We start from the raw sequence: 15,637 nt of genomic DNA on the forward strand, positions 1-15,637 counted from the left end.
TCGTAATATACATCATTGCTAAGTACTACTTGACTGAGTAGCACACTGGTGAACTGTGCCTACAGTTTAGTCTAAAGTAAGATACCAGAGTTAGGTTTTCTGTCAGGTTTGGCTTATTGTGGTTTCATTTGAATGGCTTTTATTGATTCTATATCGATTGAGTTATTGACTTCCCTATTTGTAATGTGGTAGATTAAGATGCACTCACACCTTCTGTTTCATTTATCACTGTTAGCCTTTAGCCGTTAGCCTTTAACCTTTAGCTGATAGCCTTTAACTGTTAGCCGATAGCCTTTAGCCTTTAGCTTTTAGCTTTTAGCTGATAGCCTTTAACTGTTAGCCTTTAGCCGATAGCCTTTAGCTTTTAGCTGATAGCCTTTAACTGTTAGCGTTTAGTTGTTGGCCTTTAGCCGTTAGCCTTTGCTTCCTTCTGCTGAGATACTATTTCACTTACTGTGTCAAACTACTCCTCACTCAAAGCCTCAAATGAAGCACAACACACACTGTCCTCTTCTTCCTAACTGGCTGAGCTGTCATGTAAAGGGTAGGCCTAAACCAAACTTGCTATATCCAACTGCATGTTCAGTGTCTCCTCAAGGGCTTACTGTACAATGATTGGATATTTTTTGTGTGTCTGTAATTGATTGATTTGAGCTTACAGATTTACTCTAAAACATACCAGACCGCACTTCAATTGAATTTGAAAAGCACTTGCAAGGATAGTGATGTTGGCTGGTTCTGTGATGGTTGTCTGATGGATACTGAGGAGTCGTGAGAATGTGTCTGTCAGTGCCAGGCTTGTGAGGCTTACAGTAGGGTAGTAATCGAGGAGGGACAGCTTTGGGTCCCGACATGCTTTCAAAGCCTGACCCTCTAATATTGTTGTAGTAGTGCACATCTACTGGTACACAATATGTTGATAGAGGATGTTCTGAATCCTGCACTAATACTGCCTCAGCCATACACTGTGCTGTGCTGAGACATGGCTGAAGTGTCAGCCTCCATGTTCTCCGTCTCGTAAGGAGGAAGCAGATCGAAGAGGAAAGTCACATGCTGGCATTTGAATGCTGGTGAGGTCCTAGGGGCCTTGGAGACAAGACAACCTACTGTCTATCTCTGTGGTGGAATCTTTATTTAGTTTCGGATATTGATATGGCTTTTTGGGGGATATTGGAAAGACTTCCAGAAATATACTGATTTTTGCTTTCCGTGGTGAGGCACCCACTTTGCAAAATATTTCCTTTAAGAATTGCTGTCTAGAAATGACAGCTGTGAATGCACAGTGCTAATTTGACAATAAAGACTGAGAATGTTGAGTAGCTGAGTATTTAAAGCCATTAGAGCGGAGTTGTCCCTGTGGTATTCACGGTGAACATTAAGAACCTTTTCGTCACTTCACAGTCCCCTGAGGGCGTAAGTCAATCTCACCTCCTAGACCTCTATGAGTGAAGCATCTATAGCCTGTCATGCTGTCAGGAATATTACACCATATTATACTATATTACACCATGTTATACTATATTACACCATATTATACTATATTACACCATATTATACTATATTACACCATGTTATACTATATTACACCATGTTATACTATATTACACCATATTATACTATATTACACCATGTTATACTATATTACACCATGTTATACTATATTACACCATGTTATACTATATTACACCACACTATACTATATTACACCATATCACACCATTTCACACAATATCACACCATATCAGGGGTAAGGGCGGCAGCGTAGCCTAGTGGTTAGAGCGTTGGAATAGTAACCGGAAGGTTGCAAGTTTGAATCCCTGAGCTGACAAGGTACAAATCTGTTGTTCTGCACCTGAACAAGGCAGTTAACCCACTAGGCCGTCATTGAAAATAAGAATTTGTTCTTAACTGACTTGTCTAGTTAAATAAAGGTTAAAAAAAATAAAAAATCATACCATATTGTTATTCATACCCTTACATATCTTACCCCTTCGTCCATATACTAAAAAAAACATTTTATCGATGGGGATTTTTCCTTATATCAATTGAAAGAAGTCACCGCCTCCATGTATTGTAAAGGTGAAGCATGGAAGTTTCTCCACTTATGAGGAGTTAGCATTAGTGCTTTGAAATGTACTATAGATGTACTATGGTTGTACTTGTTCACCACATAATTGAATAGTTTAATTCTTGTTGTCGAAAGGAATGGAGAGTTTGGAATCAAGTCAGTCTCTGCCTGGACCAAAACCATGATGTGGATGCACATTCCCAATTTATCTGGTTTGACAGATAAATACCTCACATCTGGTGAACAGATAGTTAATTAGACGCTTCTGTTTTCTCTCACCGTGTTATTATCATAGATCAGCGACACACATGTCTCCGAACATTCTGAAATATGCAATTATGATACCACGACGCCACAGCAAAGCACAACACAGAGAGAGACATTTTTTTGGAGGGGTTGGGGTTAGTGTGCTTGTTTATAGGGTTTTAAATGGCTGTCTCTCCCTCTTTTTAGGGACATACTGTCAAATTTCAAACGGTACCATTAGATAGGCGTGGTTCCTTTGAGAGTTCCACTACTGAACAAGCTTGCTAACAGTACGGTACTACACAGCACCGCATCCACCAGCAGTAGGCGATACAGGGGTTAGAGGTCAACAATAAGGACATAGGGTGAATCTCAAACATATTTCCTCGATTCCTTGCATCCTCTCTCCTCACCTCTTTCTCAAAACACATTGGAGATTCTCCTACAATCCGTTTTGAGAAGAAGGGGAGGAGAGGATGTAAGGAATCAAGGAACTATGTTTGAGATTCACCCTATGTCTTTATTGTTGACCTCTAACCCCTGTGTCCTCCTCCACAGTGAACAGAGTATCTGCCAAGCCCGTGCCTCAGTCACGGTGACCTCTAACCCCTGTGTCCTCCTCCACAGTGAACAGAGTATCTGCCAAGCCCGTGCCTCAGTCACGGTGACCTCTAACCCCCTGTGTCCTCCTCCACAGTGAACAGAGTATCTGCCAAGCCCGTACCTCAGTCACGGTGACCTCTAACCCCTGTGTCCTCCTCCACAGTGAACAGAGTATCTGCCAAGCCCGTGCCTCAGTCACGGTGACCTCTAACCCCTGTGTCCTCCTCCACAGTGAACAGAGTATCTGCCAAGCCCGTGCCTCAGTCACGGTGACCTCTAACCCCTGTGTCCTCCTCCACAGTGAACAGCGTATCTGCCAAGCCCGTGCCTCAGTCACGGTGACCTCTAACCCCCTGTGTCCTCCTCCACAGTGAACAGAGTATCTGCCAAGCCCGTGCCTCAGTCACGGTGACCTCTAACCCCCTGTGTCCTCCTCCACAGTGAACAGCGTATCTGCCAAGCCCGTGCCTCAGTCACGGTGACCTCTAACCCCCTGTGTCCTCCTCCACAGTGAACAGAGTATCTGCCAAGCCCGTGCCTCAGTCACGGTGACCTCTAACCCCTGTGTCCTCCTCCACAGTGAACAGAGTATCTGCCAAGCCCGTGCCTCAGTCACGGTGACCTCTAACCCCCTGTGTCCTCCTCCACAGTGAACAGAGTATCTGCCAAGCCCGTGCCTCAGTCATGGTGTACGACGACACCAGTAAGAAGTGGGTTCCAATCAAGCCGGGCCAGCAGGGCTTCAGCCGCATCAACATCTACCACAACACGGCCAACAACACCTTCCGCGTGGTCGGGGTCAAGCTACAGGACCAACAGGTAGAGGTACACATACGCACCCACACACGCAAACACACACCAATTGCCATTGTCTGAGGGAATTTGTCTGTTCTAGTAATGTTAGTCATTTCTATGGACCTAGAAATCTGATGTAGATCTGGTGGAAGACTTTTCACACTGCAAGCCTTTACAGACCTCCACCACACTGTCTTAGTTATAGAGATCACCTCCACCACACTGTCTTAGTTATAGAGATCACCTCCACCACACTGTCTTAGTTATAGAGATCATCTCCACCACACTGTCTTAGTTATAGAGATCACCTCCACCACACTGTCTTAGTTATAGAGATCATCTCCACCACACTGTCTTAGTTATAGAGATCACCTCCACCACACTGTCTTAGTTATAGAGATCACCTCCACCACACTGTCTTAGTTATAGAGATCACCTCCACCACACTGTCTTTAGTTATAGAGATCACCTCCACCACACTGTCTTTAGTTATAGAGATCACCTCCACCACACTGTCTTAGTTATAGAGATCACCTCCACCACACTGTCTTAGTTATAGAGATCACCTCCACCACACTGTCTTAGTTATAGAGATCACCTCCACCACACTGTCTTAGTTATAGAGATCACCTCCACCACACTGTCTTAGTTATAGAGATCACCTCCACCACACTGTCTTTAGTTATAGAGATCACCTCCACCACACTGTCTTTAGTTATAGAGATCACCTCCACCACACTGTCTTAGTTATAGAGATCACCTCCACCACACTGTCTTAGTTATAGAGATCACCTCCACCACACTGTCTTAGTTATAGAGATCACCTCCACCACACTGTCTTAGTTATAGAGATCACCTCCACCACACTGTCTTTAGTTATAGAGATCACCTCCACCACACTGTCTTTAGTTATAGAGATCACCTCCACCACACTGTCTTTAGTTATAGAGATCACCTCCACCACACTGTCTTAGTTATAGAGATCACCTCCACCACACTGTCTTAGTTATAGAGATCACCTCCACCACACTGTCTTAGTTATAGAGATCACCTCCACCACACTGTCTTAGTTATAGAGATCACCTCCACCACACTGTCTTAGTTATAGAGATCACCTCCACCACACTGTCTTTAGTTATAGAGATCACCTCCACCACACTGTCTTAGTTATAGAGATCACCTCCACCACACTGTCTTAGTTATAGAGATCACCTCCACCACACTGTCTTAGTTATAGAGATCACCTCCACCACACTGTCTTAGTTATAGAGATCACCTCCACCACACTGTCTTTAGTTATAGAGATCACCTCCACCACACTGTCTTAGTTATAGAGATCACCTCCACCACACTGTCTTAGTTATAGAGATCACCTCCACCACACTGTCTTTAGTTATAGAGATCACCTCCACCACACTGTCTTTAGTTATAGAGATCACCTCCACCACACTGTCTTAGTTATAGAGATCATCTCCACCACACTGTCTTTAGTTATAGAGATCACCTCCACCACACTGTCTTAGTTATAGAGATCATCTCCACCACACTGTCTTAGTTATAGAGATCACCTCCACCACACTGTCTTTAGTTATAGAGATCACCTCCACCACACTGTCTTTAGTTATAGAGATCACCTCCACCACACTGTCTTTAGTTATAGAGATCACCTCCACCACACTGTCTTAGTTATAGAGATCACCTCCACCACACTGTCTTAGTTATAGAGATCACCTCCACCACACTGTCTTAGTTATAGAGATCATCTCCACCACACTGTCTTAGTTATAGAGATCACCTCCACCACACTGTCTTTAGTTATAGAGATCACCTCCACCACACTGTCTTAGTTATAGAGATCACCTCCACCACACTGTCTTAGTTATAGAGATCACCTCCACCACACTGTCTTTAGTTATAGAGATCACCTCCACCACACTGTCTTAGTTATAGAGATCACCTCCACCACACTGTCTTAGTTATAGAGATCACCTCCACCACACTGTCTTTAGTTATAGAGATCATCTCCACCACACTGTCTTAGTTATAGAGATCATCTCCACCACACTGTCTTAGTTATAGAGATCACCTCCACCACACTGTCTTAGTTATAGAGATCACCTCCACCACACTGTCTTTAGTTATAGAGATCATCTCCACCACACTGTCTTTAGTTATAGAGATCACCTCCACCACACTGTCTTAGTTATAGAGATCACCTCCACCACACTGTCTTAGTTATAGAGATCACCTCCACCACACTGTCTTTAGTTATAGAGATCACCTCCACCACACTGTCTTAGTTATAGAGATCACCTCCACCACACTGTCTTAGTTATAGAGATCACCTCCACCACACTGTCTTTAGTTATAGAGATCACCTCCACCACACTGTCTTTAGTTATAGAGATCACCTCCACCACACTGTCTTAGTTATAGAGATCACCTCCACCACACTGTCTTTAGTTATAGAGATCACCTCCACCACACTGTCTTAGTTATAGAGATCACCTCCACCACACTGTCTTAGTTATAGAGATCACCTCCACCACACTGTCTTTAGTTATAGAGATCATCTCCACCACACATTCATTCATTCATTACTAGTTATCTAAAAAAAATGTACCTTTATTTAACTAGGAAAGTCAGTGAAGAACAAATTCTTATTTTCAATGACGGCCTTGTTCAGGGGCAGAACAACTGATTTTTACCTTGTCAACTCGGGGACTCGATCTTACAACCTTTCGGTTACTAGTCCAACGCTCTAACCACTAGGCTACCTGCTGGTTACTAGTCCAACGCTCTAACCACTAGGCTACCTGCTGGTTACTAGTCCAACGCTCTAACCACTAGGCTACCTGCTGGTTACTAGTCCAACGCTCTAACCACTAGGCTACCTGCCGCCCCAAATTATGTAAGACATAGTTATATCTATAATTATGTAAGACATAGTTATCTCTATAGTTATGTAAGACATATTTATCTCTATAGTTATGTAAAACATAGTTATCTCTATAGTTATGTAAAACATAGTTATCTCTATAGTTATGTAACAAATAGTTATCTCTATAGTTATGTAAGACATAGTTATCTCTATAGTTATGTAAGACATATTTATCTCTATAGTTATGTAAAACATAGTTATCTCTATAGTTATGTAACAAATAGTTATCTCTATAGTTATGTAAGACATAGTTATCTCTATAGTTATGTAAGACATAGTTATCTCTATAGTTATGTAAGACATAGTTATCTCTATAGTTATGTAAGACATAGTTATCTCTATAGTTATGTAAGACATAGTTATCTCTATAGTTATGTAAGACATAGTTATCTCTATAGTTATGTAAGACATAGTTATCTCTATAGTTATGTAAGACATAGTTATCTCTATAGTTATGTAAGACATATTTATCTCTATAGTTATGTAAGACATAGTTATCTCTATAGTTATGTAAGACATATTTATCTCTATAGTTATGTAAGACATAGTTATCTCTATAGTTATGTAAGACATATTTATCTCTATAGTTATGTAAGACATAGTTATCTCTATAGTTATGTAAGACATATTTATCTCTATAGTTATGTAAGACATATTTATCTCTATAGTTATGTAAGACATAGTTATCTCTATAGTTATGGTTCATTGAACTAAGCTGACCATAGTAATTGGTGAATAATGAATGAAGGAGTAATTGGCTGTTTGTCTCTCAGGTGGTGATCAACTACTCCATAGTGAAGGGGCTGAAGTATAACCAGGCCACGCCCACCTTTCACCAGTGGCGCGATGCCAGGCAGGTTTACGGCCTCAACTTCGCCAGCAAAGAGGAGGCCACCACCTTCTCCACAGCCATGATGTTCGCTCTCAACACGCTCAGCTCGCAAGACGGAGGTGGGACCCTTTCCCGTGTGGAAGTAATCATTCTGTCAATCTGTCTGCCTGTCCGTCCACCCGTCCACCTGTCTGTTTATGTCACAGTCATGTTTAGATGGACTGCAGCTAAAACTGATGTATACTAATTAGCAGTTTATCTCGGCACGTCAGCTACTAATTATCGGTCGAAGTGCAAATCTTTTTATCCGGTAATTTCAAGCCTCCCCTATAATTTAAGGATTGTTGGATTAACATAATATTTGGTTGAACATGTTTAGGTTGTAACAAGAATAATCTATTTTCAGAAACGCTCTCAACCTGTTCAGTTTACACTTTGTCCAGCCAATGACATTAGGGCTGCAGGTGCCAGTCAGTCTGGTTGCTGGGTCGATCTCCACTGAGTTCTACCACCCTCTACTGGACATCAAGCTCCAGAGTGAAAACACGGCCAGACATACTGTATCTCTATGGCTCTGGGTGAAAGCTTTCAGCAGTGTGTGTGGGAATGGAAAACAAACCATAGAACCCTGCCAGACTATAAACTCTGTGACCTAAGTTGTGTTCAGTAGGCCACATTGTAACAAAACATTTAAAATTGTTATGAAACGGAAAATAAAAACAAGCATTTCTTAATAGTTCAAATATAACCTCCCTATTTCACTGATTTATTTGTTCACTATCTACTGAACACAACCCAGGCTAGAGCCCAGGGTGCCAGACTTGGATACGTGGCCTGGCAATATATGAGGGCCGATTGCAGACACTTGTGACAATACCGTATGCCTGAAAGCGGCACTATCCAAAACAACCATTACAGTTAACCCTTACAACCATTAACCCTTACAACCATTAACCCTTACAACCATTAACCCTTACAACCATTAACCCTTACAACCATTAACCCTTACAACCATTAACCCTTACAACCATTAACATTACAACCATTAACATTACAACCATTAACCCTTACAACCATTAACCCTTACAACCATTAACCCTTACAACCATTAACCCTTACAACCATTAACCCTTACAACCATTAACCCTTACAACCATTAACATTACAACCATTAACATTACAACCATTAACATTACAACCATTAACCCTTACAACCATTAACATTACAACCATTAACATTACAACCATTAACATTACAACCATTAACCCTTACAACCATTAACATTACAACCATTAACATTACAACCATTAACATTACAACCATTAACCCTTACAACCATTAACATTACAACCATTAACATTACAACCATTAACATTACAACCATTAACCCTTACAACCATTAACCCTTACAACCATTAACCCTTACAACCATTAACCCTTACAACCATTAACATTACAACCATTAACATTACAACCATTAACATTACAACCATTAACCCTTACAACCATTAACCCTTACAACCATTAACCCTTACAACCATTAACATTACAACCATTAACATTACAACCATTAACATTACACCGCCAGGACAGACACTTGCACACATCAATGTAAAGACCTGTGGTTATATGAGATGGCTAGTGCAGTCTAGTTTATGGCGACATAACTAGACTGTATATGAAGCCTTACTCTTAAGAAATAGCACATGGGCCTCTCCTGTTACAAGTTGCTGCTACTTATAAGCTGTTGGGATGGGGAGTCCGGTGGCGGCCCCATTCCGTCCTCTAGCCTTCCTATTGGTGCACAGCCTGGCTAAAATACCCATGGAGCCAAACTGTCTTAGACTGCCAAATCTCACATGGCACTCTCCTTTTTTTGGGAAACCTTTTGGGGAACAAGAGGGGGCCATGTTGGAGGTGAGCTGAGCTATGGGGCTCCACACGCAAACCCAAGGTGCTTCTTCTGTCCAGGGAATGCAGTCGCAGGCATTCAACTGCTTTATACCTGCTACTGGGGTCCCATCTTGGATCACCCGGTTCGTGGCTAATGCTATTCCAGTAGCCTGGACAGCTGCCTGACTAGAAGCCATAGTTAGTACCACACAATAATAGCTTGCTAAAGACACTGTAAGAACTGCAGAGAGGGTCTCACGATGAGTCTTACTCGAGAGATGTCACCAGCCACTGTCAGAAGGTGCACTTCTGCGAAGATCACCCTCAGTAAGTACTGTTCCCGTGATGGCAGTTGATGCAGGGTAGGTGATAGAGGGAGGGGCTGGATCAGGGCTATTTACTGCATGATGCTGCGGCAGACAATGTGAGGCTGGTGGTATTTGGCAACACCTCTTTCACCTCTTTCATTGTAGGGCTAAAATAGGGAAGTGATGTTCTGGAAATCCCTATGTTGATGTTTAAGCTGTATGCGTTTCTGTTGACTGCCAATTAAAGTTTTCCATTCAAAACAAATGTGGCCTTAAGGGGCCCTAATGGGTCAAAGTAGCTTTTATATTTCATATTTTGGGTCTACAGCCCCACGGGGTGTTAAGCTGTGGCTCCTGAGGTTTGAAATACTCTTTAATAGCATCATATTTAGCTCAAGAAATCCCAATTAGGCAATTAGGTAATCACCATCTGAGTTAGAGAGTGAGAGAAAGTAGGCCTTGTTTTGTTCCTTGAGGGCTTCTGTGCACAGGCATGATCAAGCCCAAGCACTCCCCTGGGGCACTACTTCTCTCACCTCACCATGGCAACAGCCTGGACCCCTATATGTCGGGCCTCTGTGCTTCATCATGCACTAACCCAAACTCATTTGGCACGTACACAACCTTCCCGTTAACATCTGTAGATATGTTGTGTTGTGTTCATAATAACCCTTGATAGTGTTACTGGTGTTAGCTGTGGTGTCACTAATATAAAAGCCTTTAATTGTGCAGTCACTAGGCTGTGAGGCTGCAGTTGGCAAGTGGTATTGACTAGAGTGGCCCACGTTGTTGTATTTTAAGAGTTGATTGTTTCCTTTAAAATATTAGGAAATACTTTACCAGCCCAACACCAAACTAGATCCTATCTAACGTTTAGTTACTTTACCAGCCCAACACCAACCACCAATCTAATATTTAGTTACTTTACCAGCCCAACACCAACCTAGATCCTATCTAACGTTTAGTTACTTTATTGTGTCTGGATCTGGAAGTATGGTATGTCTACCAAAAGAAAACATTACATTGTATATTAGCTTTGCAGCGGTTTCATTTGATGGCAAATGGCATATATTATACATGTTCTTAGTTTCATGTATTCCAAACTAAACCCTGATAAGACTGAAAATCAACATCAGGTTGGACTAAATGACTCATAGAAACCATCATAGATGGACACCAATTGATTCTGGTGAGTATTTTGGCTGTTGTTATGCATTAGCTGTAGCTCTGTCCTGTAGCTCTGTGCTGTAGCTCTGTCCTGTAGCTCTGTGCTGTAGCTCTGTGCTGTAGCTCTGAGCTGTAGCTCTGTGCTGTAGCTCTGTGCTGTAGCTCTGTGCTGTAGCTCTGAGCTGTAGCTCTGTGCTGTAGCTCTGTGCTGTAGCTCTGTGCTGTAGCTCTGTGCTGTAGCTCTGTGCTGTAGCTCTGAGCTGTAGCTCTGTGCTGTAGCTCTGTGCTGTAGCTCTGTGCTGTAGCTCTGTGCACCACTACTGGTATTCATCTTTACGCCTCATCTGGATATGTGCTCAAATGAATTGCATAGCCGTGCAGATAACCATCAGCTGCTAAGAAGGGGAGTTTAGAGGAGCCGTACAGATAACCATCAGCTGCTAAGAAGGGGAGTTTAGAGGAGCCGTACAGATAACCATCAGCTGCTAAGAAGGGGAGTTTAGAGGAGCCGTACAGATAACCATCAGCTGCTAAGAAGGGGAGTTTAGAGGAGCCGTACAGATAACCATCAGCTGCTAAGAAGTTTAGAGGAGTGTCAAGAAGAATGAAAACAAGGCATCCCAAGTCATCTTCTATCAGAGAGTTGCAGGCTGAGAGAACCAAGGAGAGGAGACAAAACACACACAGACACAAAATCACAATCACACACACACAATTACACACAAAATCACACACTCACAATCACACACACACACAAAAATACACAAAATCACACACACACACACACAAAATCACACACAAACATACAAAAAATCACACACACACACACACACACACACACACACACACACACACACACACACACACACACACACACACACACACACACACACAAACTGAATAACTCCTGCTAGGCTGTGTATTAATAAAGCACTAGTACATACATTGCAGCAGTAGTAGGACATGATTTATATTCATATACTGTGTTCAAAAACAGGGGGCAGAAATGTGGTGGGCATGGTTGGCTCTGTTTGATGATAGAATATTAAAATATTTCCCCTTCATGAGATGATGACTTTTGGAGATGAAACATGAAACGGTTCGAGGTTGGGAAAGAATCTTGTTTTAGAAAGCGTTTACAGCACTTTATTCCAAAACCGCAGTACTTTACTCCAAAACAACTCAGCCAACATCCTCGCCTTAGTTGCTCATTGAGAATGAGGTGAATTCATTATGATGTCAGTAATGTCAACCCGAAAGCCGAAAACAAAAACAAAATTAGACACCTTCAGATGGTTGGATATGGTAGGATAGAGGAATCCTCTCTGTTTCAGAGGCAGAACTCGTTACCCTATGAGCAAAAGACAATGAAAAGATGTCTTTTAGGTTGTAAAGATATTGAAAAGATGTATTTTCAATGCCTTGTGCTCACTGGGTAAGCAGTATCCATATAAAGATGGTCCACGTGTCCCTCATGCCGAACACACCCAGCGGAAATTACACCCAACGGCGGTCTAGTGTTGCAAAGGGGCGTCAAGGGTTTATTGGTTGGTATTCCTGATATGCAGTAAGTGATCTCCCATTTTATAACAGGCCTCTCTCAGAATAGCCTCTCCTCCTCAGTTAGCTGGGGAAGTAGAGCATGTCTCACAGTCACCCCTTCACACACACACCTCTATGCAGCAACCCAGTGACGTCAAGGTACGTCATAAAGACATCAAGTAAAGACATATTTTGGTTGTTATGTGGTCAGTAAAAAATACATTAAAAAACATCTAGTATACCTCACCATGATGTCATAATGACAGTTCTGTCTGCTGAGTTAGTGGTTTCTGCACCGGGTGATTGTCTCTATGCTGGGTTAGTGGTTTCTGCACCGGGTGATTGTCTCTATGCTGGGTTGGGGGTTTCTTCACCGGGTGATTGTCTCTATGCTGGGTTGGGGGTTTCTGCACCGGGTGATTGTCTCTATGCTGGGTTGGGGGTTTCTGCACCGGGTGATTGTCTCTATGCTGGGTTGGGGGTTTCTGCACCGGGTGATTGTCTCTATGCTGGGTTGGTGCTTTCTGCACCGGGTGATTGTCTCGATGCTGGGTTAGGGGTTTCTGCACCGGGTGATTGTCTCTATGCTGGGTTGGGGGTTTCTGCACCGGGTGATTGTCTCTATGCTGGGTTGGGGGTTTCTGCACCGGGTGATTGTCTCTATGCTGGGTTGGGGGTTTCTGCACCGGGTGATTGTCTCTATGCTGGGTTGGTGCTTTCTGCACCGGGTGATTGTCTCTATGCTGGGTTGGTGCTTTCTGCACCAGGTGATTGTCTCTATGCTGGGTTGGTGCTTTCTGCACCGGGTGATTGTCTCTATGCTGGGTTGGGGGTTTCTGCACCAGGTGATTGTCTCTATGCTGGGTTGGGGGTTTCTGCACCGGGTGATTGTCTCTATGCTGGGTTGGGGGTTTCTGCACCGGGTGATTGTCTCTATGCTGGGTTGGGGGTTTCTGCACCGGGTGATTGTCTCTATGCTGGGTTGGGGGTTTCTGCACCAGGTGATTGTCTCTATGCTGGGTTGGTGCTTTCTGCACCGGGTGATTGTCTCTATGCTGGGTTGGGGGTTTCTGCACCGGGTGATTGTCTCTATGCTGGGTTGGGGGTTTCTGCACCGGGTGATTGTCTCTATGCTGGGTTGGTGCTTTCTGCACCGGGTGATTGTCTCTATGCTGGGTTGGGGGTTTCTGCACCGGGTGATTGTCTCTATGCTGGGTTGGTGCTTTCTGCACCGGGTGATTGTCTCTATGCTGGGTTGGGGGTTTCTGCACCGGCCCATTGTCTCTATGCTGGGTTGGGGGTTTCTGCATCGGGTGATTGTCTCTATGCTAGGTTGGTGCTTTCTGCACCGGGTGATTGTCTCTATGCTGGGTTGGGGGTTTCTGCACCGGGTGATTGTCTCTATGCTGGGTTGGTGCTTTCTGCACCGGGTGATTGTCTCTATGCTGGGTTGGGGGTTTCTGCACCGGCCCATTGTCTCTATGCTGGGTTGGGGGTTTCTTGTCTCTATGTAGTTAATTTGTTGATCCTGGTGTTGAATATCTCTTGACAAAGACTTGTGAAGTTAGACGTTGATCCAATGGAAATGAAGAATATTACATTCCATCCAATCATGTTTGTCCTTGAATCTGGTTTGGGATTGGCGATCAAGGATTGGCTGGGTTCATGCATATGTTGTGTTGAACGCAAAATGCACTGTATGAGCTGTACACAGATGTGGGAAGGAGGGGAGGGGAGGTCAGGTCTATTCTGGTCTGCAGTCCTGCTGGGACTGTTTTGTTGAGGTTTCCTGTGGAAATACCTGTGGTTTGCATCAATCATGCTGTAGGAAAAAACACAGTGTGTCTCACTAGGCGGAGGCGTAGCACCTAATGTGATGCCTGGTGTGGTTCCCAGCCCGCATAGCCTGGTCCCAGATCTGCTTGTGCTGGATAGCCAAATGTGGTCATCATGCCAGTGACCACAAAGGAGTTGACAAGACAGTACAAACAGATCTGGGACCAGGCTACCCCGCATCCACTCAACTCCACACATGGGAAGACGGTCTCAGAAAGTCTCGCTACTATTTATGCCTGGGCATGTTCCGAACCAGGCATATGTTTGTAAAGTACTTCCTAATGAAGTAAGCTGAGAGACAACGAGACACCATGTCCAATGTAAACAAGCACGATGTGCTAATGTATTGTAACGACCCTGGGTTTATAAGCGCGGAAATCGACTCTGCCGTTTGAACATGCTTTTGCGGCACAGTCGATAGCGCGCCGGACTTCGGGCTTGAAGGTCGAGGGTTCGAGACCTGCTCCCTGCTGTTTCATTACATTGGTGTCGGAAGTGATCGGACCTTGCATCCACGACAGTGCGTGAGCTTGGCCGGTGAGCGCGTTCCTGTAAGACGTTGAGTCGCAAGCTAGCGCGAGGACGCGCTCTTTGAAAGGAGGGAGTGGTGTAACGACCCTGGGTTTATAAGCGCGGAAATCGACTCTGCCGCTCGAGCATGCTTTTGCGGCACAGTCGATAGCGCGCTGGACTTCGGGCTTGAAGGTCAAGGGTTCGAGACCTGCTCCCTGCTATTTCATTACAGTATATTGCTAATCCTATAAAACACCATGCTAATGTCTAGTGCTAATCCTATAAACACCATGCTAATGTCTAGTGCTAATCCTATAAACACCATGCTAATGTCTAGTTCTAATGCTATAAACACCATGCTAATGTCTAGTGCTAATGCTATAAACACCATGCTAATATCTAGCGCTAATGCTATAAACACCATGCTAATGTCTAGTGCTAATCCTATAAACACCATGCTAATGTCAAGTGCTAATCCTATAAACACCATGCTAATGTCTAGTTCTAATGCTATAAATACCATGCTATTGTCTAGTACTAATGCTATAAACACCATGCTAATATCTAGCGCTAATGCTATAAACACCATGCTAATGTCTAGTGCTAATCCTATAAACACCATGCTAATGTCTAGTGCTAATCCTATAAACACCATGCTAATGTCTAGTGCTAATGCTATAAACACCATGCTAATGTTTAGTGCTAATCCTATAAACACCATGCTAATGTCTAGTGCTAATTCTATAAACACCATGCAAATGTCTAGTGCTAATCCTATAAACACCATACTAATGTCTAGTGCTAATGCTACAAACACCATGCTAATGTCTAGTGCTAATGCTACAAACACCATGCTAATGTCTAGTGCTAATGCTACAAACACCATGCTAAC

The 15,637-nt window shown here is 43.4% G+C and overlaps 1 protein-coding gene across 7 annotated transcripts in view; it reads left to right on the forward strand.

The window, feature by feature from the left end:
• Nucleotides 1-15,637, forward strand: part of LOC106610138 (ena/VASP-like protein) — a 167,488-nt gene that overhangs the window by 137,126 nt on the left and 14,725 nt on the right. For 3 of the 7 annotated variants that reach the window (XM_045713452.1, XM_045713502.1, XM_014209408.2), the window contains exons 2-3: nucleotides 3,568-3,736; nucleotides 7,427-7,604. In XM_045713452.1, coding sequence (XP_045569408.1) covers nucleotides 3,568-3,736; nucleotides 7,427-7,604 — 347 coding nt within the window. Of the gene's footprint in view, nucleotides 1-3,567; nucleotides 3,743-7,426; nucleotides 7,605-9,317; nucleotides 9,707-15,637 lie in introns of those variants that run through there. The other 4 variants (XM_045713445.1, XM_014209335.2, XM_014209492.2 and 1 more) reach the window with 3 other exon arrangements.

The sequence above is a fragment of the Salmo salar genome, chromosome ssa01 (assembly GCF_905237065.1).
Source record: "Salmo salar chromosome ssa01, Ssal_v3.1, whole genome shotgun sequence".
Taxonomy (NCBI): Eukaryota; Metazoa; Chordata; class Actinopteri; order Salmoniformes; family Salmonidae; genus Salmo; species Salmo salar.